At 37.9% G+C, this 24,943-nt stretch overlaps 1 protein-coding gene across 2 annotated transcripts in view; it reads left to right on the top strand.

The window, feature by feature from the left end:
* Window positions 1–14,305, top strand: part of ABCD3 (ATP binding cassette subfamily D member 3) — a 101,766-nt gene extending 87,461 nt beyond the window's left edge. Inside the window, exons 20-23 of one of the 2 annotated variants that reach the window (XM_033200562.1) lie at window positions 450–569; window positions 7,637–7,741; window positions 10,722–10,778; window positions 12,677–14,305. In XM_033200562.1, coding sequence (XP_033056453.1) covers window positions 450–569; window positions 7,637–7,741; window positions 10,722–10,778; window positions 12,677–12,754 — 360 coding nt within the window. In that variant the 3' untranslated portion in view covers window positions 12,755–14,305. The remainder of the gene's footprint in view (window positions 1–449; window positions 570–7,636; window positions 7,742–10,721; window positions 10,779–12,676) is intronic. The other variant, XM_033200563.1, reaches the window with a different exon arrangement.
* Window positions 14,306–24,943: the final 10,638 nt, after the last annotated feature.

Here is a 24,943-nt window from a genome sequence, read left to right as displayed (position 1 = left end):
TTATTTCCTAGATCCACTGAAAATACTCCATTTCAGATTGTTTATTTTAATCAGTTAAATATTTTAAATGCCAGGTAGTTTATCTTAATCTGTAATGCCTTCCAAAGCCATTAATTATGATTTTCTAAGCTGAGGTAAGATGATAATCCCTTGGCTTAAAAAGAGGTTAATCTTAACCTTTGCACTATTGTTTATTTTCTCATTGCCATCATCCTTTTATTATGTACAATAGTGTTATTCTCTTTAAGCTACTAGACGTATTTTGTCAAGTTTAGTGTAGATAGGAGCTGAACGGTTCAGCGCTACCTTGTGCCACATTCTTTTTTGAAATGTATCTTTTAAGTGGTACAGACAATAGAATTATAGTGATTCCAGTTTAAAAAATAAACCAAGATTAAGAATGTTGGCTTATATTGAGTTTGATTTCCCTTTAATCATTTTGCTGAAAGGTACTGAAGGAATACTTAGACAACGTCCAGTTGGGTCATATCCTTGAACGTGAAGGAGGCTGGGACAGTGTTCAGGATTGGATGGATGTACTCAGTGGTGGAGAAAAGCAAAGAATGGCAGTAAGTATACTCTGAAGAAATTGCACAAGAATGCAACTGGTTCCAGCATTTTGATTAATCAGGATACAAAGTTTCATCTTATTTTTTTTATTCAGCAGCTGTTTCAGTATGGATTAGTTTCAATTATCATAAAAGTGCTTGAAAATCTTTAACTTGCATGTAAATTTGGAATTCTGAAAAATTCATAAATATCCTGCCAGTACCTATGAAAGGAAAAGCTGCACATCCAACTATATACCAGTAATCCATTTTTCTAAAAGTTCAGAGAAACTCTGTAACTCATTAGTCCTGGAATGTAAGGTAATCCTGGCTGGGTTATGAAATTTCTTCTCATGTCTCTTCCCTGTAGACATCTTTTTTGTCTCACTCAGACTTTTCTTTCTGAAATAGCTGAAGGTATTAGAAATGATCCATTCAGATTTTATCTTTATTCTGTTCTTGCCCTTTTCCTCTACTATATGTATGTTTTTGTTTCAAGGTTCGGTATCCACTACTTAAAGTTACTTAGAATTTTTAAGTTTTCCTAATATAAACAAGCATTTGAAAGAAACTACTTTAATTGTTATGATGACTAAACTTGTCCCAAACCAAAAATATGCACTAAACACTACACAGAAGAATGAGACCAGCCTGGGCGACATAGCAAGACCCTTTCTCTACAAAAAAATTTTAAAATTATCTGGGTGTAGTGGCACATGCCTATAGTCCTAGCTACTGGGATGTGGAAAGATTGCTTGAGCCCAGGAGTTTGAGGCTGCAGTGGGCTGTGATCACACACCATGGCACTCCAGGCTGGGCAATAGAGGGAGATCCTCTCTCTAAAAATAAATAAATAAATAAAAATTTAAAAAGAACGGTAGTTTGGGTACCTTGTCAAGAGGGGCAACTTCATGAAGAGTCATTTTTTCAACTATCTGTTCCATAGTTTGAATAGATCCAAGCAAGAGATTCTCCTCTCCCCCTGCAGAGTATTAGCCTCATGGAGATTAGAGAAAACTATAGCTAAGGAAAGAAAGCTAAAGAAATTGACTTATGGCAGAATTTCTGACCCATTATATTCAGGTTATATTCCACCTTTTTGTTACCTCCAAGTCCCTGATTTTGCAGGTTATTTTTCCCAAAATCATACTCACTCTACATGAGGTTAATATTAACTTAATAGTGTGACTTGCCTGGCTAGTGCTGTATGTAACGTGAGATGAATCTAGTGTGAAGAATGAATCATAAATGGGAGAGATAATAGCTATATTCAAAATGGAAATTAGGCTGAAGGAGTGAAAATTTGAAATGATTAGGCATTTCTAGAGTCAATTTAGAAGATGACTGTAGAAATAACTGCAAATCAAGAACTGCAAAACAACTTTAAATTTCTGTGCTATGTCTTTAGAGAAAATGGAAGCATATGGTTCAGAAATGAACACGATGGAAACGGAGAATGAGTAATGAATGTACTTAAACCAAGGAACTCTGTGTGTGTGGTATAAAAATACAGAGGGGATAATTTTTATTTGAAGGTTAGGAATTCAAAGGCGTGCCCAGAGCAGTGGGGGGCTGAGGCAGGAGAATCGCTTCAACCCAGGAGACATAGGTTGCAGTGAGCCAGGATCATGCCACTGCACTCTAGCCTGGGCAACACAGCAAGACTCCGTCTCAAAAGGAAAAAAACAAAAAACAGATGATCCAACACAGGTGTTTGGGAAATGGGGAAAGCTCACCTGTGACACCGCTGCATGTATAATTGGAGCATGGCCAAGCCATTGGCAGGGTGTGTTCTGTGTAAGCCAATGTCTGGAGAATTGAATGTGATGTGTGAAAGGGAGCCTGTTGTTTTGTTTCAGAGTGGGGAAAGGAGAAGGCTCACGCTACACATATTAACATTGGTGAAATTAGGTCAAGACTGTATATGTGTGTTCATTTTACTGTCCTTTCAGTTTTTTGGTAGGATTGAAAATTACCAAAGTAGAAAGTTGCGGGGGGCGGGGGGGCGGGAAATAGGTATTATAATTTTTAGGAAGAACAGACCTAATAGGCCTAGCCACTTAGAACAGTGAGTCAGCCAGGGTTGTTCCAGCTAATATCACAATTTGGGATATCTTGTGTTTCTGACCAAAAGTTATCTTTTCCACTCCATTTTTTCTTGCTCTTCTATTTAGTAATGAGTTTTCTTATTTTGAATTATGAAAAAGTATATATGATGGAAAAGTGGAATATTTATTTAAGTATAAATTGGGCCAAACCCCTTTACCAGAGATACCACTGTTATAAAATTTTTACTGTTTTTTTAAATCCATTTTTGTAAATTTTTTTTTTAACCTTAAATAAGCAACTCTGCCCCTTTCTCAAATTCCCTGAGATCTCTAGATTATTGATCCTTCCCTTTTCTTACAACTGATCAGTGCTTTTCTGTCTCTGCCTCCTTTACTGTCCAGTACAGACTTCATAATCCAGGGCATGGCCTATAGGAGATAAGTTATATTTCTTAAGGGATGAACAGTTCATCCCTTCCCCTTAACTTCCTTTCCCACTTTTTGTGCCATCCTATTACCTAAATCCCAACCCAATGATTTGCCTTGGCAGTTCTCTAACCACTCTTCTGAGCACAGCTAAAAACATCAGATGGGCTCACAGCATGCTTAGCAATCATTTTACTTATTTTTATCCTTCTCTCATTTTTCATGACAATCATTTTAAAACTACCAATTTTGGGTTTTCTACCCCATTACTTAACCCACCGCACTTGGCAGAATAACTTGCCTTCTACTTCTCAAAGAAGATAGGCTATTATTTCAGTTCAATAACAGCTAATTTTTATTGAGTGCTGAATAGATGACAGACAGTATGTCAGGCACCTTACTCAGGTGATCTCATTTCATCCTCACAGCAGTCCTGTGAGGTAAGAACTGGGAATGCCACCCCTCCTGTTTTTGTTTTTGTTTTTTTTCTTTAAGACAGAGTCTCATTCTGTCACCCAGGCTGGAGTGCAGTGGCACGATCTCAGCTCACCATAACCTCCGCCTCCCAGGTTCAAGAGATTCTCCTGCCTCAGCCTCCCAAGTAGCTGGGATTACAGGCACCCACCACCACATCTGGCTAATTTTTTTTTTTTTTTAGACGGAGTCTTGCTCTGTCGCCCAGGCTGGAGTGCAGCGGCCGGATCTCAGCTCACTGCAAGCTCCGTCTTCCGGGTTCACGCCATTCTCCTGCCTCAGCCTCCCGAGTAGCTGGGACTACAGGCGCCCGCCACCTCGCCCGGCTAGTTTTTTGTACTTTTTTTAGTAGAGACAGGGTTTCACCGTGTTGGCCAGGCTAGTCTCAAGCTCCTAACCTCAAATGATCCACCTGCCTCGACCTCCCAACGTGCTGGGATTTCACGTGTGAGCCACTGCGCCTGGCCGAAATGCCCCATTTTACAGAGGAAATTGAACTTCTGTGCAGTTCAGTAGCTGGCCAAGCAAAGATAGCTAGTAAATGTTAAAGCTGATGGTGGGGGCTTTGTCAGGCTTAGGCAAGCAGTATGGCTCCAGTGTGCATATGCTTATTTACTTTACAACAAGCTTGTCCAACCTGCAGCTCACGGACGCATGCAGCCTAGGACAGCTTTGAATGCAAGCTAACACAAATTCATAAACTTTCTTAAAATATAACGAGATTTTTTTGTGGGCGTGAATTTTTTTTTTTTTTTTTTTTTTTTTTTTTGAGACTGAGTCTGTCTCTGTCGCCCAGGCTGGAATGCAGTGGCACGATCTCGGCTCACTGCAAGCTCCACCTCACGGGTTCACGCCATTCTCCTACCTCAGCCTCCCGAGTAGCTGGGACTACAGGCGCCCATCACCACGCCCGGCTAATTTTTTTGCATTTTTTGTATTTTTAGTAGAGACGGGTTTCACTGTGTTAGCCAGGATGGTCTCGATCTCCTGACCTCATGAGCCTCTGCACCCAGCCGTGATTTTTTTTTTAATCTCATCAGATATCATTAGTGTTAGTGTATTTTATGGGTGACCCAAGACAATTTTTCTAATGTGGCCCAGGGAAACCAAAAACTTGGACACTCCTGCTTTACAACTTTCTTGTATTGTGGCATTAAGTAGTTGACAACATAGTGCGAGAGAGAGACACGTGATGAGAAAATGTCCATGCCATGTGCTCAGTGCGGTGAGGGAGGGTATGCACAGAGTCCTTTGGGAGCAGAGAGGAGAGACATTGGTGGAATGCCCTCAGATAACCATTCCTCTTAATTAAGTGTGTGCTGCTCTGTCCTGACCTTCGTGCTTCCACTGTCTGTGGAAGATACGTCATCCTTCTTGAGAAAGGCTAGTATCTCCATCTATGTTTATGGACCCTCTGTCTTCTGACTTGATCACATCCTTTTCCTTCAGTTATGTCCCCTCCCTCAGCCCTCACCTACATTTAACCTCTTCTTGTCCTTCTCTTGCGGAAAGACATTTTTCAGGTCTCTTTGATCTAAAAAGCAAACTCAGCCTTAGCCAAAGCTTCCCTGTGGTCTGTAACTTTCATTTTCTGCACAGTTGAACTTCTTCATAGTCTATACTTGCTGCCTCCCATTCCTCACCTCATGCAAGTAGGTGGAAAGCTGTTTTAGTCATTCATTTATTAGATATTTGAATGCTACCCATATATAAGTATTGAGTACGTAGTAGTGATTAAAACAGTCTCTGCTTTTCTGAATTTTTTTTTTTTTTTTTTTTGAGACAGAGTCTCACCCAGGCTGGAGTGCAGTTGCACAATCTTGGCTCACTGCAACCTCCACCTCTCAGGTACAAGCGAGTCTTGTTCCTCAGCCTTCCAGGTAGCTGGAACTATAGGCATGCGCCACCATGACTGGCTAATTTTTGTATTTTTAGTAGATACAAGGTTTCACCTTGTTGGCCAGGCTAGTCTCGAACTCCTAGCCTCAAGTGATCTGCCCTCCTCAGCCCCGCAAAGTGCTGGGATTATAGGCATGAACCACCATTTTCTGCCCCAGCTTTTGTGAATCTTATAGCTTAGGCAGGTAGACAAAGACAGATATACAATTCACAATATATGAAGTGCTTCAGAGGTGTTACAGAAAGGAGCCACTTGGATTGTGGTTAGGGATGAGGGTAGGATTGCCTGAGAATATGACATTATAAGCAGAAATTTGAAAGCTCTAAGGAGCAGAGTAAGGCATTTAAGACATACGAAAAGAATGACGTGTGCTTAAGCCTCTAAGGCATAAGGCACCTTGTTCCTAGCAGTTGAGAGGAGGTGGTGTTGGCTAGAATGTTGAGGTTAGAGTAAGTAGGAATAAGATTGTGCAGGTCTTGTAGATCATGGTAAGGAGTTTGAATTTTAAGTGAAATGGGAAGTTGTTGAAATGTTTTAAGCCAGAGAGTGAAGTTCCCTGATTGACATGTGTGAAAGATGTTCTCTGGTTACATGGAGAGTGGACTGGAGAGGAGCAGCAGAAGTGGTGGGAGGTTACTTGTAGTCTATCCGGACAGGAGATGAGTATGCTCTGGGCTAAGGGCATGTTTGTGGAGATGAGGAAAAGTAAGTGAACTTGAAACTTCACATTTCTTACTTGAATGGACTTTTTAGTTCATTCTAAAAATAGTGGTAGGAACGTGAAAGGCAAGAGGAAAAGGGAAGGACCAGACCAGGGAGGACTCCTGGCTTTCTAGCTGGAACAACTGTTTGATAGTTTATTTGCTGAAGTGTTCAAGATTTGGGAAGGGAATGGATTTTAGAGGGAAAATCTAGAAATTACATTTGAGTTTTAGACTTTTAACGTTTGAGAGTCTTGTGAGATACCCAAGTAAAAACTCAAATAGGAATTTTTATTTTTAATTTTTTAAATGTGTTAAATTTTAAATTTTTGTTTTTTGAGATAGCATCTTGCTGTTTCAGCCATGCTGGAGTGCAGTGGCCTGATCATAGCTCACTACAGCCTTGACCTACTGGGCTCAAGCCCTCCCGTCTTAGCCTTCTGAGTGGTTGGAACCACAGGTGAACACCATCATGCTTGGCTAATTCTTTTTTTGTTTTTTGTTTTTTTAAGTGGAGATGTGGTTTCCCTATGTTGCCTGGGCTGGTTTCAAACTCCTGGTCTCTAGCAATGCTCCTGCCACAGCCTCACAAAGTGCTGGGATTATAGGCGTGAGCCACTGTGCCTGGCCGAAATTTTTATATATCTGGAAATTAGAGAAGTATGAGTGAGAGATGCATATTGCAAGTTTATAGAATATAAATACTATTTGAAATCAGAAGATTGGATGAGATCACTGAGAGATAGAATACAGGAAAAAGAGAAGGAGACCTAGAAATTAGCCCTAAGGAGCTCCTGTATTTAATGGTCAAGTGGAGGAGAAAGTGCTAGAAAAGAAACTGAGAAAGGATCCTCAGAAGTGGGAGGAAACTTAGGTGCATGGTTTCACTGTCACTTTCTCAAGAAGGATGGAGTGGTCTTCTAAGGAGAATGTTGCAGAGAAGATAAATTAAGGATAGAAGAGTGCCCCACTGGTCTTAAACATGGAGATCTTTTCAGGGGGCAGATGGCAAAAATTGGAATATCTGTTACACAAAAGATCAGAATAAATAGTCCCCAGAAAATACATGGGAACAAAAATGTGGGAAAATGTTCATCATTCCTGATAGTCAAAGAAATGTATGCTATAATTTTGATGTTAATTTTCATTTATAAAATTAGCAAAGGCTTAAAAAAAATGAGCACAACCAGAACTGACAATGGGGATATAAAATATGTACTCTGTAATCTTACTTGTTTAGTGAGCTTTCTTTAATACTAGTTTGAAACTCCCTCTCTGATCAGTCTTAAGCTTTGTGTTTTACTCTGAGCAATTAATATTTCCCATGAAGTACATTTTTCCCTTCGTTCAGGATGACAGTGAAAACAGTTATGTTTATATTGTTTCTATTTCAGGGACGTAGATATTTCGAATTAGAATGATTTTTATACTTTTGATTTACAAGGCTGCAAATGCATATTTAACTTAAGTTTGTTTCGGCTTATTAATTTTAGGTCTCTGCCTGTGTTTTACACAAAATTTTTTTTTTTTATGCTTCAGATGGCAAGATTATTTTATCATAAACCCCAGTTTGCCATTTTGGACGAATGCACAAGTGCAGTTAGTGTCGACGTGGAAGGCTACATTTACAGTCATTGTCGAAAGGTAAGTGTGCAGGTGCTCAGTTTGAGGAGCCATGGCATCCTTCCTAGTGTAAACTGTGTCCAAATCTGTCCAAAGAGAAGATTCCAAGTCAAAAAGTAACACAGTTTCTACCAAAAGATTTCTTGTTTTAATAAAGATTTAAAACATATGAGTAAAAGAAAAATAATTATAAATACAATTCTGTATATAATTCTCTTTATATATAGAAATAGATTTAAATATGTTGCTTTATATCTCATTAATATTAAATATGTTGTTGTATATCTCATTAATATATTAGCATTTATATATATTATATATAGCATATAATATATATAGCATTAATGTAATGCTAATATATTAATGAGATATAAAACAACATATTTAAATCTATTCCCCTTTACCTCATTACTTATACTCAGAGTTAATAAATTGCCCTTTTCTTAATTATTCCATTAACTTTATCTAAAATTAGGGTTTTTTTAAATGAGTAAGACTCAACAATAATTATTTGGCAATTTTTAATTTATTCGTTTTATTTTCTAGCCTGAGCACTATTTTACCAAAGCTGCTTTTAGTAGCCAAGTCTGAGGCTGTCTTTATTGGTTCCATTCTTTAAGTAATTATTCAATAGTATCAATTTTCTTTCTTTTTTTTTTTCTTTGAGAAATTGTTACCAACATCTATACTGTGGTTAAATTTTGGAACAATTGTAGTATATCCTAGCCATTTTATGGTTTCTATATAAGTAAATGAGGTAGATGAGGATTTTTAACATTTTGTATTCATTCTTTGGGAGTTCTCAATAAATAATAAAGGTCATATTGAGTATATATAGTATGGATTCCTACCATTAAGCCCTGCTAAACCAGAATCTGCATTTTAACAAAATTCTAAGATGATTCAAATGCACATTAAAGTTTAAGAAGCACTGGTGTGATGATAAAAGAATAAATTTGGTATTCTTTGTAGAAAGAGTTTAACTACTGATTTTATCTTGTTAATGATTTATTTTCTATTCTGAATTTGCCTTGGTAATATATAATTATACATTTGTTCATGTTGGTTTTCAAATTCCATAGGTATTAGAGATGTTTATGGTATTCTCATATACATAAAACCATGTAGTCTGCACTTAATTCAATAACATAGCGGCTCTTTGCTGGTAATTTTGACCACGTGATTTCCTTTTATGCCCTAACTATAGGCTTGCAGTCCCCACAGAAGACTGTATCAATGCTGTAAAACATCAGTTTCATTTAGAAGAAAATTCATATGGGGCCTCATTGATAATTTAAATTACTGTGATAGCACTTAAACATGTATAAACATGAAATGAGGTGTGAACTCCTTAAGCCTAGAGCTCTTTTACAGCTACAAAATTAATATAAAGTTGCACATTAAATACAGACAAAACAAATACAGTTTCAAATTTGCAACATTAAAGAGACCTATGATACCATTTAGATGAAACTAAACCAGTGGTTTGGGATTTAATTAAGGAAAGATAGAATCTGAGGTTCAAATTTTATTATTTTGCATTTTGCTTTTTATTTTGACTTACATACTTCATATATTTTTTATATCCTCATATAAAGAATGTGTGCATTAAGTAGATATCTGATCCAACTATTGTAGAATCATGAATAGAGAAATAATATCTGAAATGAGCTTTGAAAAATCAGAAAAGCGTGGTATGGTTAAAATATATGTTTGATTAATACTGATAATATGTTTATTTTATTATGCAATTCCTAACCAATTTAAGTTCCTTTTTAAAGTGCAGCCAAACACATTAGAAGTTTTATGTTATATCACTTTGGCAATCAGAGGTGTAAATACAAACTTAGGAACTTCAATCTCATGGTAAAAATGACCCAGAATATACTTATAATGATCTTTTAAAAATTATCATCAAAATGAAAATGAAATTAAGAAACCATGGTAAAAATTTCCCAGATGCCCTAAGCATGCATTTGCCAGCCTTGAGTGATCCACTTGGAGGAACAGTGACCCAGAGTGGGGTTTCTTGGTCTTGGCACTATTGACTTTTTGACTGGTAATTCCTGGTTGGGCAGGGCTGGGGGTTGCTGTGCACTGGAGGATGTTTAGAAAGCATCCTTGGCCTCTACTCATTAGATGCCAGTAGTGCTTTCAGTGGTGACAATAAAAATGCCTCCAGTCATTGCCAAATGTCCCCCCAAGGGACAGATATCACCAACCTCCCCGCCTTGGTTGAGAACCACTAATCTAGAGCAACTACAGCTGTTATCTATTAATGTTTTTGTTCTGTTTTGTTTTGTTTTTGAAAATCTGAAGTACAGATCTATAAATATGTATTCACAATCTGAAATCCAGAAAGTGCTTAAATTCAAAACATTTTTCATAATTTTGTAGCAAGTTCACTGGGTAAAACTTTGCCTAAGCTAACAAAAGATATTTAAACTCTATTTGTCTCACTTAATATCAGTGTCCATATGTGTTGCTGCTGAAACATTTATGTGTTTAATTACAAAATTCTGCCTCAGAACTCTCTGGGGGTGTTAAATAATACATTTTCAAAATCTGAATTCCAAGACACATTCCAAAACAATAGTTTGTGGTAGGGGATTATGACCCTGTATTTGAGAAGCAAGTTGACTGTCAACAATGCTATACTGATTTAATTTTTCCTGATTTTGACCTGTGGCTATGTTTATCCTTCTCATATTCCTCTCATAAATTTTTCACAATAAAATAGGAGACATGCTAGGAGATATGTTTTTTGTCCAAAACAAAATAATACACTTAATGCCAGTACCTGGTAGTTTTTATTATATGGTTGATGGCCAGTGTTTTCCATTGCTATAAACATTTGGCATCAGTTGTAATTTTTTTCTCATTGACATTGCTTTTTAACTTTAATCACTGAAGACAGTCCTCTTAACAGCTTAAAGTACATGGACTAGTTTAATGTGTGACTCTGTTATTGATTAAACCTAAATCATTTTCTTTGTATTAGGTCGGCATCACTCTCTTCACTGTGTCTCATAGGAAATCTCTTTGGAAACATCATGAGGTTTGTATTTCTTTCACTGAATGGTACAGCGAAATTTTATTTTCTTTAAAATAAGAATTCTGGTGAATATGGTTTTAAATTTTATGGTTTGTATCCCCTTAAACATATGTCTTAAGGAGAAAAGGTGGTTTTATTTGTTTTATAAAATAGGATTTTCTTAAATATTGTAGTTGTCGGTTTTGAAAGCAATGGTGTAACATTTTTTCTCCAGTTTTATAAGTGACTGGTATCTGTTAATAGTAACTGACTAAACTTTGCATAGTCTTATCACAAATATGGTGAAGTAAACTTTTCTTATCCAGAAGTGACAGAGGAGAAAAAGTCTTAAGAAGAATTAGATGGCAAAAAATTTAGGGGCATTTTTAATAGAAGTCAGGACTACAAGGGGGAAGATTGAGTAATGTCAGCTATGTTTATCAATGCACTGTAGTAAATAGGATTCATTAGGTAGTGACTATAATTTACGAAGATATTCAAGTGAAGCTTACATTGGTGCACGTGTATTACTTGTTCTGTTGCTTCAGTAGTGCCATTCTCACTATGGCAGTTCTCTTCAACTCTTAATGTAAAATGCTCAAAACCTGGAAGTAAACCCAGTTTAATTCTCTTTCTTTTCTTTCCCCCTCCCTCCCTCCCTCCCTCCCTCCCTCCCTCCCTTCCTTCCTTCCTTCCTTCCTTCCTTCCTTTCTTTCTTTTCTTCTTTCCTTTCTGTCTTTCCTCCTTCCCTCTTTCCTTTCTTCTCTTCTTTCCTTCCTTTTTCCTTTTTTTCTTCCTAAATGATAAAGAAATTTTAGGTAAAAGCAAGGGTTTGAGAAAAATTGGAATAATGGTAAGGGTATCTTGCTACACAAAACACATAACCTGATTAAGGACCCTTTTTTTTTTGCCAGATACTGAGCTAAGTGTCATAAGGGATGCAAATTAATTACAGTCTTTACCTTCAAGAGCTTTAGGATGTAGATGATAGTCTACAAGTGATAAAATGAAGAGCATAGGATTTGAAGTTGGAGAGCCTGGGTTCAGGCACCAGTGTTTCTAGCCTCAGTTGCTTCCTTTGTATAATGAAGTTATTGATCCTTACCTGCCTGTCTTAGCTTACCATGAAAATTAGACAGGTAGACTATATGAAGGTACTTAATAAAATTCAATGAAATTGTATATAACTGTATGACTTTTAAAGATAGCTTTTATTATTTTATTGCATATTATAATTTGTCAGTTTTTCATGAGCTGAACAGGAAATTGAATAACTAGAAATCAAAGCCCTTTAAAATATAGCCAAGCCTTTGTGTTTTCTCAGAAGTTCATAAGTATTATAGCCATAGGACATTGAGAGGAATTGAGAGCATCTGAGTTTCAGCTTCCTCTTCTTTTGGAGGTATAGACAAGTAGCAAAATAATCATCAGGCCAGTGATCATGTGAAGGAGGGGAACACAGCTAGAATGAGAGGGGCCAGGATAGCTAAGAAATAGTAATACAGAAAATGGAAACTCAGAAAGCTTTCTGAAAATAAGCCACTAAATAAAAACAGAAGGCTTTGTAACTGCTGTTGTGTCTTCAGAGGTTAGGATATATAGGCACTTTTTATAGCTCTTTTTCCCCTCTACTAAATTAAAAACAAATAAAAAGCCTGAAGCTAGAGATTTCGAGCTGATTAGGAAATCAGGCTACAGGAAGCAATACTGACTGACCTATGGAACAGTCCTGCATTTAGCACAGTTTAACCTACTGGTAGTTGAGATTCTTGGTCATGGAGTTAAGGAAGCATTCTAATTTGTGGGATGCTTACAGATTTAGCTCCCTTAAAATAATGAGGAAGTCTGTATTTTACTTTTCATAAAGGACAGTACTGTATTCACTCTTAGTTACTGACTTTTTTCCCCCTTCTTTGCCATAGTACTACCTGCATATGGATGGCAGAGGCAACTATGAGTTCAAACAGATAACAGAAGATACAGTTGAGTTTGGCTCTTAGAGAAATCTGGAGAACTATACCTGCTTCAATGAAATAATTACAGAATACACTTAGAAATGCAAAGTACATTGTAAAATAAAGTTGAGCTTGGTTTTTTTTTTAAAAAAAAAACAAAGCAACAAATTAGATATAGAATAATGGAGAACAAGTTGTTAAAACATTTAATATTATATAGGATATTGCTAATTGTGTATATGTTGGTTTAATTATTAATATGTACTAAGAATGTCCTTATTCTTGTGGTTAAAAACCTGCCTAAATTAAATTGGGCTTCAATCACTGTAACCTGATTCATCCTGGGATGTAAACCATTTGAAGTCAGCTAATTGGACTTTTATGGCTCTATCTTTTCCTTCAATGAAGAACCCTACTTAAAACCAGGTTATCATTTGTCCTGTTCTAGCCAGGTAGTCTTCAGTTTCATTTTCCTGTGCCCCATGGTAGTTGGAAACAAATCATAATGTATTATTTAAATGTATAACATCATTGCATAACAGCATTTATTATACAGTGGCAGATTTCTTTAGCTGCTACAGTAATACTCATTCCTTGTGTGTGTCTTGGAGTGCGTTTGACTCCAGGAAAGCCATTTTGATTTTCCTTAACTAAATGATAAATGTACCCCTCTCAGTCTGCAGTATTGAATTGTTTAAAGTATATGTGCAGTCTTGCTTACAAGGAGGGGTTACCATGTATCACACTAATCTTCCCAATGTTTGGGATATTAAAACACAAAGTCCTTAACATGCCAGGCTCAAGGTCTTATGGGAGTTTTAGATTTTTTAAAGAATTAGACAAATTTGTGTGTTAGAAGCCCATTTATTAGAAGTGTGGTGGTTATTTGGTATTAAACTCCAGATGAGCCATAGGAAGGCACTACATGAAGTAATGCACTGAGTGTGCAATGCTATCACTGTCTTTGACTGTGATTTTATGTTTAAAAAGTATGTTCTAAAATTATTATATATACATGGGTGAATTATGTTTCCGAGGCACTGTTTTATCTCTGTGAATCTTGAATAACTTTTTAATATTTGGGTTACTATGTTGAACGATCCTAAGAGAAGATGATTTCATTTCATCAAACCATCATTAATGACTTTATGTATTATTTGCCCAGGGAGAACTGAAACTGAGTATAATCAATAAGCTAGATATGAAATCAGTTTCTCAAACTGAGCTTCTGAAAGGGGCATTTTATACTCTTGTTTCTGGGTAACTGGTTTTGTTTTTTTGCAGAATTAACTATAACAATCACTGGCTACCGAAGTAAACTGATGTACTGAATTCCATAATACATAACATTCAATTTTTACCACTTCTGTTTAGCAAACTTGTATACTTATTTTCTGTTTGGATTAAAAAAAAAAAAAAAGAAAACAAAACTCAGATATCCCATACAACCTTTGCTTGTTCTTTTTATTCTGGTATCTAAATACTGAGAAATTCATTTATAATTCAGCCTTGACTTGAAAACATACATAGTTTAGTCTTGACTTGAAAAACACAAAAATAAATTCAGAAAATGCTTTTAGCACAGTGTCTCTTTTTTAAAGTTTTGTCAAGTGTGGTTTTTAATTGAATGAATTTCTCTGTTAGAAAAGTTCAGTAAAATCCGTGTACCTGACAAATGCTACCAAACATCCAGGAGACTTTAAAAGATACTATTCATCTTGGAAAATATTTTAAGGCATGGGGAAGTTTCAGATTTTCAGATTTCTGGATTACCTTAGACCTACTCGTAGAAGTATTCGCCTAGCTGCCTTATACTTGCTTTTGTTATGATTCTTGCCATCAGAACAACAATTTGGGCTTTTTTTCTTAATTCTTTTCTTTTTTATGTAACAAATATTATAGTGCCTCACCATTTGAGGCACAGAGGAAGATCCTTCTGGAGAATCACATTGACGTAATGGTGGTTCTTAGAAGACCCACAATAAAGAAATCCATTGGTTCCAAAACATGATTGACCACGGAACATCTTTTTCTATGTAATTCCTATGAACACCTTCCAGAAACCACACTGGGAAAATGTAGTTTAATCCGAAGAATAAAGCAAAGAATAAGAACTTTCATCCAGGAGCACCACGCTGCATACCAAGACATACCACTGTGTTCTCATAACAAGTTTTTATGTAATGAGAAATATGAAACAGTGATGGTAGTTTGTTTTGCATTAATAGAATACAATATATCTAGCATTTGTCTCTTTCCCCCCTTTCTGAATGATTAACATTTGGCTTAAAACCGGTGATACGAGAGCATCTGTCATTACCTTATGTAAAGTTTTAACTTTTAAACTTGGTGTTTAAAATCATAATTTGTTTTGAGAAGCAGAATGAATTTTCTTCTAACAGATGGACTTTGACATTGTTAGCTGCAGGAAGCTGTCTCTTTTTTTTAAACCTACGTTAGTGATTTTTCCTTTGTGAAGAATTGGAATGTTCTGACCATTTCCATATACATAGCATATGCATGTCACTTTAAGAAAGTGCCAAAACAACTGAAAAGCAATCCCCTTCAAACCTTAGGAACAATGATTTTAAACTCTTCTAGTTGGTGTAATTGCATCTCATTTTTTTAAACAATATGCCTTCATAGCTATTTCTTGGTTTATCAATTTTAGACATTCCCTACCACCTTTTTTTCTGCCACATCCCCTTATATAGTTAAATCATTTTTTAAATGTGTAAGCATATTATTGTAGTATATGTACAAAAACGATAAATTGAGGCTCTGAATTTTTAAGAAAGCATACACACTCGTAACCACACCCAAACACCAAATGAAATAGAACATTGTTACAGCACTAAAGGCTCCTTCTTGTTCTCTTCCAATTATTAGCTCCTGACTTCTGTCACATAAATTGGTTTTGCCTGTTTTTGGACTTTATATATATTAGATACCCTTTTGTGTATGACTTCTTTCCCTCAGTGTTGTGAGGCTGATTGATCCATGGTAAGTGTCACAATAGTTCCTTCACTTTTATTGCTGTGTAATGGTTAATTACAGACCATCCCTGACTTAACAGAGGGTTCAACTTAGAAGTTTTCAGCTTTATGATGGGTTTACCTGGATGTCAAGTGCATTTTTTGACTTAACGTATTTTTGACTTACAGTGAGTTTATTGGGATGCAGCTCAGTTGTAAGACCAGCAGCATCTGTATGTGAATAGGCTATTTATTCCTCTTCCCATTGATGGGGATTGTGTTGTTTTCTGTTTGGAGCTGTTAGGAACACTTCCTAGAAATATTCGTATGTATGTCTTTGGGTGCACATGTGTGTGCATTTCTGGAATGGAATGTGTTCAGCTTTGGCACTGCCAAAGTTGTTCAGTTTTTACATTGCCACCATAAGTGTGGAAGAATTCTGGTCTTCCTAGTCCTTGCAAAGACTTGATATTCCCAAGTCTTTTTTTTTTAATTTTTATTTTTACTTAATGTATGCTCAGCCATCATTGTGGTTTCATTTTGCATTTCCCTGATGACTAATGAGGTTGAACTCATTTAATGTTTATTGGCTATCCTAGATGTCCTCTTTTTTTTTAAGGTGCCTATTTAGTCTCTGGGCCCTCTTTCAAATAATGTTCTATTATTCCAGATATTCTATATTCTGGATATGAATCTTTTATTAGATAAATATTCTAATATCAGACAAATTAGACTTTAAGACAGTGAGTATTTCTGGAAATAAAGAGGGATACTTCATAATGATAAAGATCAGTCAAACAGTATAACATTTCTTAATTTGTATATACCTAATAGCATATGCTCAGTCATAGAAACTGACATAATAAGGGAAAATAGACAACCCCAATTTTTAGAGTGTTACTTACAGACCATTCCTGAGTTTGTAACAGAGGGGTCATCTTCCAAGTTTAATTCCATGATGTTTAATTTCTTTGAAATTTCTGTTAACTCAGGTAAAGCTCTTTTTGCTAGTTCTTAGAGTGGAATAGCAAGCTCTGGGATCTGGGTTTGAAAATGCTTTTCAAAAATAGCAGTTATTCTAAATAAAAATAGTTACAGGCAATACTTAGAAAGCTCTCTCTCTCTCTTAAAAAGATAACTGGTGCAACTCTAATTAGCCAGTCAGTTTGCCAAGTGACTGACTGGAATGCTTGAGGCAATACAAAACTCCAAATTTTGTCAGACACATTTATTTTTGGCATTATCTATGACCAAGATTATGTTTTAATGATGCTGGCATGCCCTCTTCCTGGAACACTTTCTACTTCCCCCCACCTTACCTGGTTAACTCTGTGTCCTTCAGCTGAGATTGTAGGTAACCCTTCCAGGCCCAAGTTAGGTGGCTCCAGGTAAGTTCCCCAAAACACCCTACTTTACCTAACATAATATTTATGTTCTATTGTAATTGACATTTCACTCTACAAATACATAAGCTCCACAAAAGTTGGGATTATATGTTTCATATTTTAATCAAATCTATAGTGTCAGGCATGTAGTAGGTGCTTAGTACTAGAATAAATTACTGAACAAACGAGTGAATTCAGATGCATAAGTATGGTTCTTGCCAAGGAAATGACAATCCAGAAAAGGTGCTACAATGGGTGGACAACCGTTTTGTACAATAGTAAGAGAAGAGTATAATAAGGAAGTGGGGAGAATGCAGTGGGAATCCAGGAAGAGGAAAGCTCCTTGGTGAGATCCAGGAAACATTACAGTCTTGCTGAGTTGGTAGAAGCAAGGAGCATGATCAGTGGAATCAAGGCAAGAAAGCTTTTGGTCTTTAGGAAGCTGTGGATTAAGACAGGTCCTCAAAGTATTGTCTTTGAAAAACGTGTAGTATTTTTAATATGATCACGACTCTGCCTTATGGCTTGGATTCATAACTTGCTGATATTTAAGTTTAATACATTTCATCTTCTCAAGACTGCAGTTCTATCCATTGGTGGGGTGTCTGTCTCCCTTTTCCATCCCACCTCCCCTACCCTCTTTGTGAAGGAAGGCATAGAGAGCAGTTTCCTAGACTTCAGTGTGCGTAAAAACTACCTGGAAAATGCAGATTATCATTCATTAGCTCTGGGATTGGGCCCAAGAATCTCGATTTTTAACTAGTTTTCAAGTGACGCTAAAGCTGTTGTCCCAGACCACAGTTGAAGTAGCAGGTTCTGGGGTGGGAGCTCTGGCTATGGACTAGAGAGGCCATCACAGATAAGAGTTGCAGAAATCTGCAGAGTATTCTCTGGGTTCATTTATTCAGGCTTCCGTTTCATGTTCCTTCATGCTTAATCACTTACGGGTCTTTTGAATTTTATTTACAATTCCTTCAGTTCTTTTATAATCCAGTCTGTGAACATTTCAGTCATCTATCCTTCTCAGGGACTCAAGATGGCGCCACAATCTTAGTTGTAAAGGACGCTTCCCGTCCCAAATGACGTTAATATATGCAAGGGAAAAAGCATTTCCTGCCCCTCTGAGTGTCTGTTACATCTCTTATTCTCCAGCCTGAAATATGCTTGAAGAAGACAAATTGCTTTGCAAATGGAGCGTAGTTTTTTGGTTGGTTTTTGAAAATCAGGCTGGATAAAGATTGTCATGTCAAAAAATGTTTTCTTAAAACTCCTTTAGATCCCTATTTTTAAGATTTGTTAAATTGTATATATTCAAGATGAATTTCAGCTTCTCGATTTCAAAATTGCTGGATTATTAATTTTCATTTCACCCAGAAATACAGTGATTTTAAAGTATTAATTATTGATACTTTAATAATGTATAATCATAGCATTTAAGCGAAAAGGGGCTGAAGGTCTTAGACCAATGAGCTCACCTAAAAAAAATAGATCTCCCATTTTTGCTTAAACTATCTTGAGTTTCTGTTCCTTGCAACTGGAAAAATCCTAACAGGCTCATATATAACAAACTTTATAGGGAGTGTGCAGTCTACAGATGGAGAATCTTGTCTATGCTCTATGTATTCTTAATTTGTTTTGGCTTCAGAGCAGGTTGCATTCTGATTTCTCCAAGGCCTGGGAAGCACCATTTGGGTCTGTGGCTATTTCCAGCCTCTCTGCAGTAAATAGTAAACACATATTGCTGATTGCAGTCATTAACAGATTAAGCCAGTGGTTCTCAAACTTCAGTGGGCATTAGAATCACTTGAAGGGCTTCTTGTTAAAACATTGATTGCTAATTTGGTAAGTGTCCAGTCAAGGTCAAGAATTTACATTGATACCAAGTTCTCAGGTGACACAAATGCTGCTTTGAGAACCATCAGATTAAACTAAATGGAATAAAGCAATGGTTTGGATGCATTCAAGAAAATGAACAAAATTTCTTCAGAGAATCAGATATGCACACAAGATTTAATCTTTGCCACCATGCAGATAGCTTTTCTTTAAAAGGAAATAGTCTGACTTAAAAAAAGAATATTAAAAATAAATATGGACAATTGGGCCCCCAGGCATGGAGCAAAGTGTAGCAGGATGAGGGGGATGTCAGAAAGGCACAGGGGTCTGCTACAGAATGGCAAGCCAGCATGTGTCTGGATTTAGGAGAAAAAAGATTCATCCACCTTCCCACCAAATCCCCTCACAACAGCTGATGAGTAAAATTCTACCTTTACTCTCTTTTTTTTTTCATTTTAAGAATGTGACTATTGATAAAATATTATGAATCATTGACACTTTAATGTGAATAATTTTTAAATCCTTTCATTAGTTGGAATGGTGAAATGGTGTCCTTTGAAATATCCATCTATGGCCGTGCTTAGTGGTTCACACCTGTAATCCCAGCACTTTGGGAGGCCGAGGCTGGCGGATCATTTGAGGTCAGGAGTTCAAGACCGGCCTGGCCAACATGGTGAAACCCATTTTTTTTATTTTTTTTATTTTTTTACAAAAAAGCCGAGCATGGTGGCATATGCCTGTAGTCCCAGCTACTCGGGAGGCTGAGGCAGGGAATCGCTTGAACCTGGGAGGTGGAGGTTGCACTGAGCCAAGATCCCTTCACTGCACTCCAGTCTCAGCAACAGAGTGGGACTCTGTCTCAAAAAAAAAAAAAAGAAAGAAATATCCATCTATGTTTTTTTCCCAGGTCTGTCTTTTGATCCTTGACCCTTTTCCCAATTTAGTTAGCTCAGCAGTTCTGTGATCACTGTCTCTGGAAGGGATATGGCAGCTGAAAGCAGAGAGAAGTGGAGTCTCCTGTGGTTCAGGACAGCGTGAACAGCAGGACTAGTGCATAGACCACAGATTTAAAAGATAACATGGCAACGAGTAGGACAGAGGCTTCCCTACCCCACCCTGCCACTCTCAGACTTGAAAAAGACTTCCCAAGCTGAAGGGAGAGGTTAGAGGGGAAGTGGAGGGATCTAGAGGGCAGTTACAGTGGTAACGGGATGTGCACTTGAACACAACTCCAGTGGAAAGGTAGGTAATCCAGAGGGAGTCACCAAATAGCTTTGGATAGTTTCTGTCATCTGGTGGAAAGGAAGTCTAAATTTAAAAATCACGTGTTAGAGAAATGAAGAAAAATACTGCTACTGTGCCCGTGGACTCTGTACTTCTCTTTGTACCACTATGGGGCCTCGTGTGTGGGAAGTCATGAAGTCTCGTGGCTCTGGAGTAGGAAGTTGGGCTAAACGGTGAAGAGCTGAACAGGAGGCTCCTGGTGCGTGCGCTGGCCGGCGCTGAGCAGCCTTTTGGTCCTCATGCTCCCATTGGGTGCTCTTCTCTGGAAGCCAGCAGGACTGTAGAAGGAAGGATCATTCCTTCCTTCACATCCCACTCTTCTTTGAAGCCTTTGTGGATCCCCACAGAAGAATATGGTCATTTCCTCCTTGGACGCCCAGAGAGAGAGAGAGGTGGTGAAGGAGAGCTGGTGGAAGATTGCTCTAGATCCAGTGTGGGGCCTGGGATCCCTACTGGTCAGCAGAATGAGAAATGAGTTAGAAACAACTAGTCACAGAGTCAGGGAGAGCCAGGTTAAGCTAGAATCCAGGAGCGTCCCTGCATTTGTCTCTTGCCACCTCTAACCATGATGACCAAATGGCTGCTGCTTCACTTCTCCTGTACAAATCTTGTGAAAATATCTCTTTTGGTTAACTATAATCTAGAACCATACAGGGACCGTGACTCTGGGAAACGTAGTTCCAGATTAGCCAAACTGACACATTATAAAATTGTTCATAGAATCCTATGAGAATAGAGAGCTGACAGCAATACCCGTTAAAACATAATTTATCATTTGTAAAAGGGTTACTTAGATGTTGCAAGGAAAATAAAGACTGTAGGGGAGTAACTGTGGGAACAGGAGACCAGTTGGAAGGCTATTGCGGTCATCCAGTGAGAGAGGAGAGTGGCGTGAAGTAGAGGGAGAGCAGAGGAGGTGGCCTTTGGAAATGGGGTGTATTTTAAAGGTAGAGATAGTAGGCTTAGCTGATGGATTGAATGTGGCGTGGGAGAAGAAAGAGAAGTCAATGATAACACCAAGAAGTTTTGGCCTGAGCCAATGGTAGCTGTTTCTTAAAATGGGAAAGACTGGGGGAGAAACAAGTTTTGGGTTTGGGAGAAATTAAAGATTCTCTTTGCGTGTATTGAGATTAAGATGCCTGTTAGCTATCCAAGGAGAGAGTTTGTGTAAGTATTTGGATCAACAGTGCAGCTCTGGAGTTCGGAAAAGAGGTTGGGAGCTGTGACATGTATTTGGGGGTCATCAGCGTCTAGATATTATGGGCATCTGGCATGATGGAACTCGATAATGGTGCCATGGACTTGAATATATTACCTAGAGAGTGATTATTGTTAGAGAATAGAGAACTAATGAGAACTAATTATCTTAGTTCAAGCACTAAGATAATCCAATATTTAGAAGTTGGAAAGAAGATGGTGTCCAAGAGGGAATAGGAAGTTAAGGAGAAAATCCAGATGAGGGATTCCAGGGATCAAAGGAAATTTGTTTTTTAGAAGATAGAAAATAATACAGGATATTTACCTTCTGCTAGGAGTGATCAAATAATACGGGAGAATTTACATGGCTGGAATGAAGGGATAATTTTAGGGGGCAGTCATTAAGTAACTGAAAAGGCATGAAAATGAAATGTTATTTTACACTAGAAATTCACATTCTAGGCACCTTCTCTTTCTGTTGATATTCGATGGTCAGTGCTTATACAGCAGGGTAGGGTGCTTTTGACTGCAAGGAACAGAAAAACTGACTCAGCTCGCTTAAATAATTAGTCAGGTGATGTCCAGTGAGAAGTCCATGGGTTGGACTTTGAGCAAGGCTTGATCTAGCAGCTTGGTGCTGTCACCAAAGACTTCACTTCTTTCTTTTTTTTTTAAGCAGTCCTCTATAACATGTCTCAAAGAGTGATTACAAACACATGTGAAACAAATGTGAAATTCAAAGGTCTTGCCAAATGAATGAAAAGCAAAGACTTCACTTTTTACCATTGCTTTGCACTGCTCTCCAATATGTCAGCTCCACGTAAAGCTGGCTCCCTTTGTGGTCTCAAGACGGCTGCCAGCAGCTCTTGTGGCTACGTCTCTTCATTATGTTAATCAAGAAAGAGCATCCTGCCATTCCCAGAGAAAGCCTTGATATACACTCTTCTTAGGCTTGGTTAGGTCACATGCCTACCAATTTTTGCAGCCGTGAAGAAGGAATGTGCTGACTGGCAAAGCTGGAATCACCTAGATCACAGCTGAAAAGCAAGGGCTCTGGGAAAGGAGAGCATAAGCATTCATTCTAAGTATCTGAACAAAAGTCAGACGATGTCATGACAGTAATAAACCTTCCAAACAACTATTGGAGGAAAATCACACAATTAAATACACATGTCATAGAACAGATTAAAAGAGCATTTGGGAATGAGTTTATTCACCATTTGATGAATAGAGATAATTGTTTAAGGGGCAGTTCCTTAGATTATAAGCCATCAGCTATAACTAAGCTAAAATGTGTTTGGATTTCATGAGTCTTAGTTTCTTATATGTAAGCTAAATTCAGTTAATAATTTAACATTGGAAAAATATCTTTAGAATGCACGAAAGGGCTGGGCACGGTGGCTCACGCCTATAATCTCAGCACTTTGGGAGGCCAAGGTGGGTGAATCACTTGAAGTCAGGAGTTCGAGACCAACCTGGCCAATATGGCAAAACCCTATCTCTACTAAAAATACAAAAATTAGCCAGGCATGGTGGCTCACACCTGTAATCCCAGCAACTCAGGAGGCTGAGGAACAAGAATCGCTTGAACCTGGGAGGCAGAGGCTGCAGTGAGCCGAGATCTCACCACTGCACTCCAGCCTGGCAACAAAGCCAGACTCTGTCTCACAAAACAAAACAACAAAAACAAAACAAAACAAAGAATGTGTGATAGTTTGGTTTACTGACAGTTAGCTCTATGGGGTACATTACTGGTCAAGTAATGAAGTATAATTTGGTCCACTGGAGGGCAGCAGTTTCTGGATAGCAGCCAACAGTCTGTAGTATGGTTTCTGCTCCAGTGTCAATCACAGTGCTGATTTTTAGTAGCGGCTGGTAGGTCTCAGCAATGCGGAGGGATGTGGCAAAGTAGGGAGTGGTTAACATTTGCTGTGTGGAAGCTTTCTGATTATTGCAGTTCAGCCTCATTCCCGTCTATAATGAATCCCTTCCTTGTGATCAGCCAGATTCCTCATTAGTACCCAGACCTGTTTTCAACCTGCCAGTATTTTCCTTAGTGGAATAATTCAAATTCCTTAGATAATGAGACCAAGAAATTACATAATGCTCTAATTAATCCTGGCAGGGAAATATCTGGATAGGCACCTTCTGCTGTAGCTTGTTTTGCCTCCTCATGTAATGCACTAAGCTCTTTGTCCCAGGTAGACCATGTGAACAGGAATTCGAGATAATGGTTGAAGCACCCTTCCTTGAGGATGTGCCCCCATGCCAGTTTCTCTTTTGTTGACTCTGCTGCAAACACATCCCTTTTCCCTGGTATAACAAAACACTACAACAGTGCAAGATTCAGCCTCTCCAGCATCTGTGTTGATGGCAAAAAAAAAAAAAAAAAGTAATAATAAACAAAACCAACCACTGGTCTGTGGTTTCTCCAAAATGGCTATCATTTTTATGAGGAGATCAAAGGTTTGTTTCAGGCATTCTTCCTTAGGATGTGGTATTACATAAAACAGTTCATGCTTGGAATTGTATTGACAATGTTCAATTTCTTTGGTGCAAAGGAACAAAATGGACTTAAAATTTGTTAATAGCTAGGTAGTGAGCTGAGGCTGCTCATCTGAATGCTTGTTCAATTTCTTTGCGGAACCACTTCTGAGTAGGTGTGCCATCTGGATGTTTTTCCTAGATGGTAACAGTGCCCCCTTCCACAGTGGGAAGCAAAAGTAGTTTTGTGGCCCAGTAGGTGCCAAGAACCTTTTTCATCTCTAGTTAGAATCCTCTTTTACTACAGTTCAGAGAATAAGGCTGTTTTGCATTTGAATGGATAACTACATTCTAGAGATAATAAAGTCAACTCAATTCAGCCATGACTGACTGAGTCCACTGTGGAGTCACCCTCAAAAGCTATAAACCATGAGCTAGGCCCAGTCCCTGCCCTCCAAGAGCTCTCAATCTAGCTTGCTTTTAATTGACTCTAGCGATCTCATTCCACTTGTATCTCTCTCTATCCTATATTGTCCTTTTGCCTAATTTTCTTTCAATACAATCATCCCAAGAATGTTTCTTTTTTTCTCATCTCCAATGAGTCAAACTACTGCCAATGGGAAGAAACCTCTCCAAGTCTGCAGTAGAGAGCATTATCTTTTCCCTTCCCTGTAAGACCACATCGCTGCCCCCTGTCATGTGCCTTGGGATGACTCCAGTAGGCAAAGTATTGTCAGGCCTGGTCACTCGCTTGGGGCAGCAGCATGTGAACAGAAGTGACAATGAGCCCGTACAGAGCAGAAGAGAAGGAGATGGGCTTAAAGCTTGAAGCTGTGGTTGCCGGTTTCTACCAGTTTTTTGTTTTTCCCTCTGCCCTGACCTAATTAGGGGCTTCTCCATTGGTTTGCATCCTAGAATGAGAAGACATTAAGAGGTGCAGTCAGCCTACAGTCACCAATATGTATTATAAGTGAAAAAGATACGTTGTTATAAGCCACTGACAATTTTAGTCGTTTACTGTAGTAGTAATACAAACACCAAACCATACATAAATAATAAATGGAAGATCGAATAAG

The sequence above is a fragment of the Trachypithecus francoisi genome, unplaced genomic scaffold (genome assembly GCF_009764315.1).
Source record: "Trachypithecus francoisi isolate TF-2019V2 unplaced genomic scaffold, Tfra_2.0 Lachesis_group5, whole genome shotgun sequence".
In the NCBI taxonomy this organism is placed as follows: Eukaryota; Metazoa; Chordata; class Mammalia; order Primates; family Cercopithecidae; genus Trachypithecus; species Trachypithecus francoisi.
This window is presented reverse-complemented; position numbering and strand designations above follow the sequence as displayed.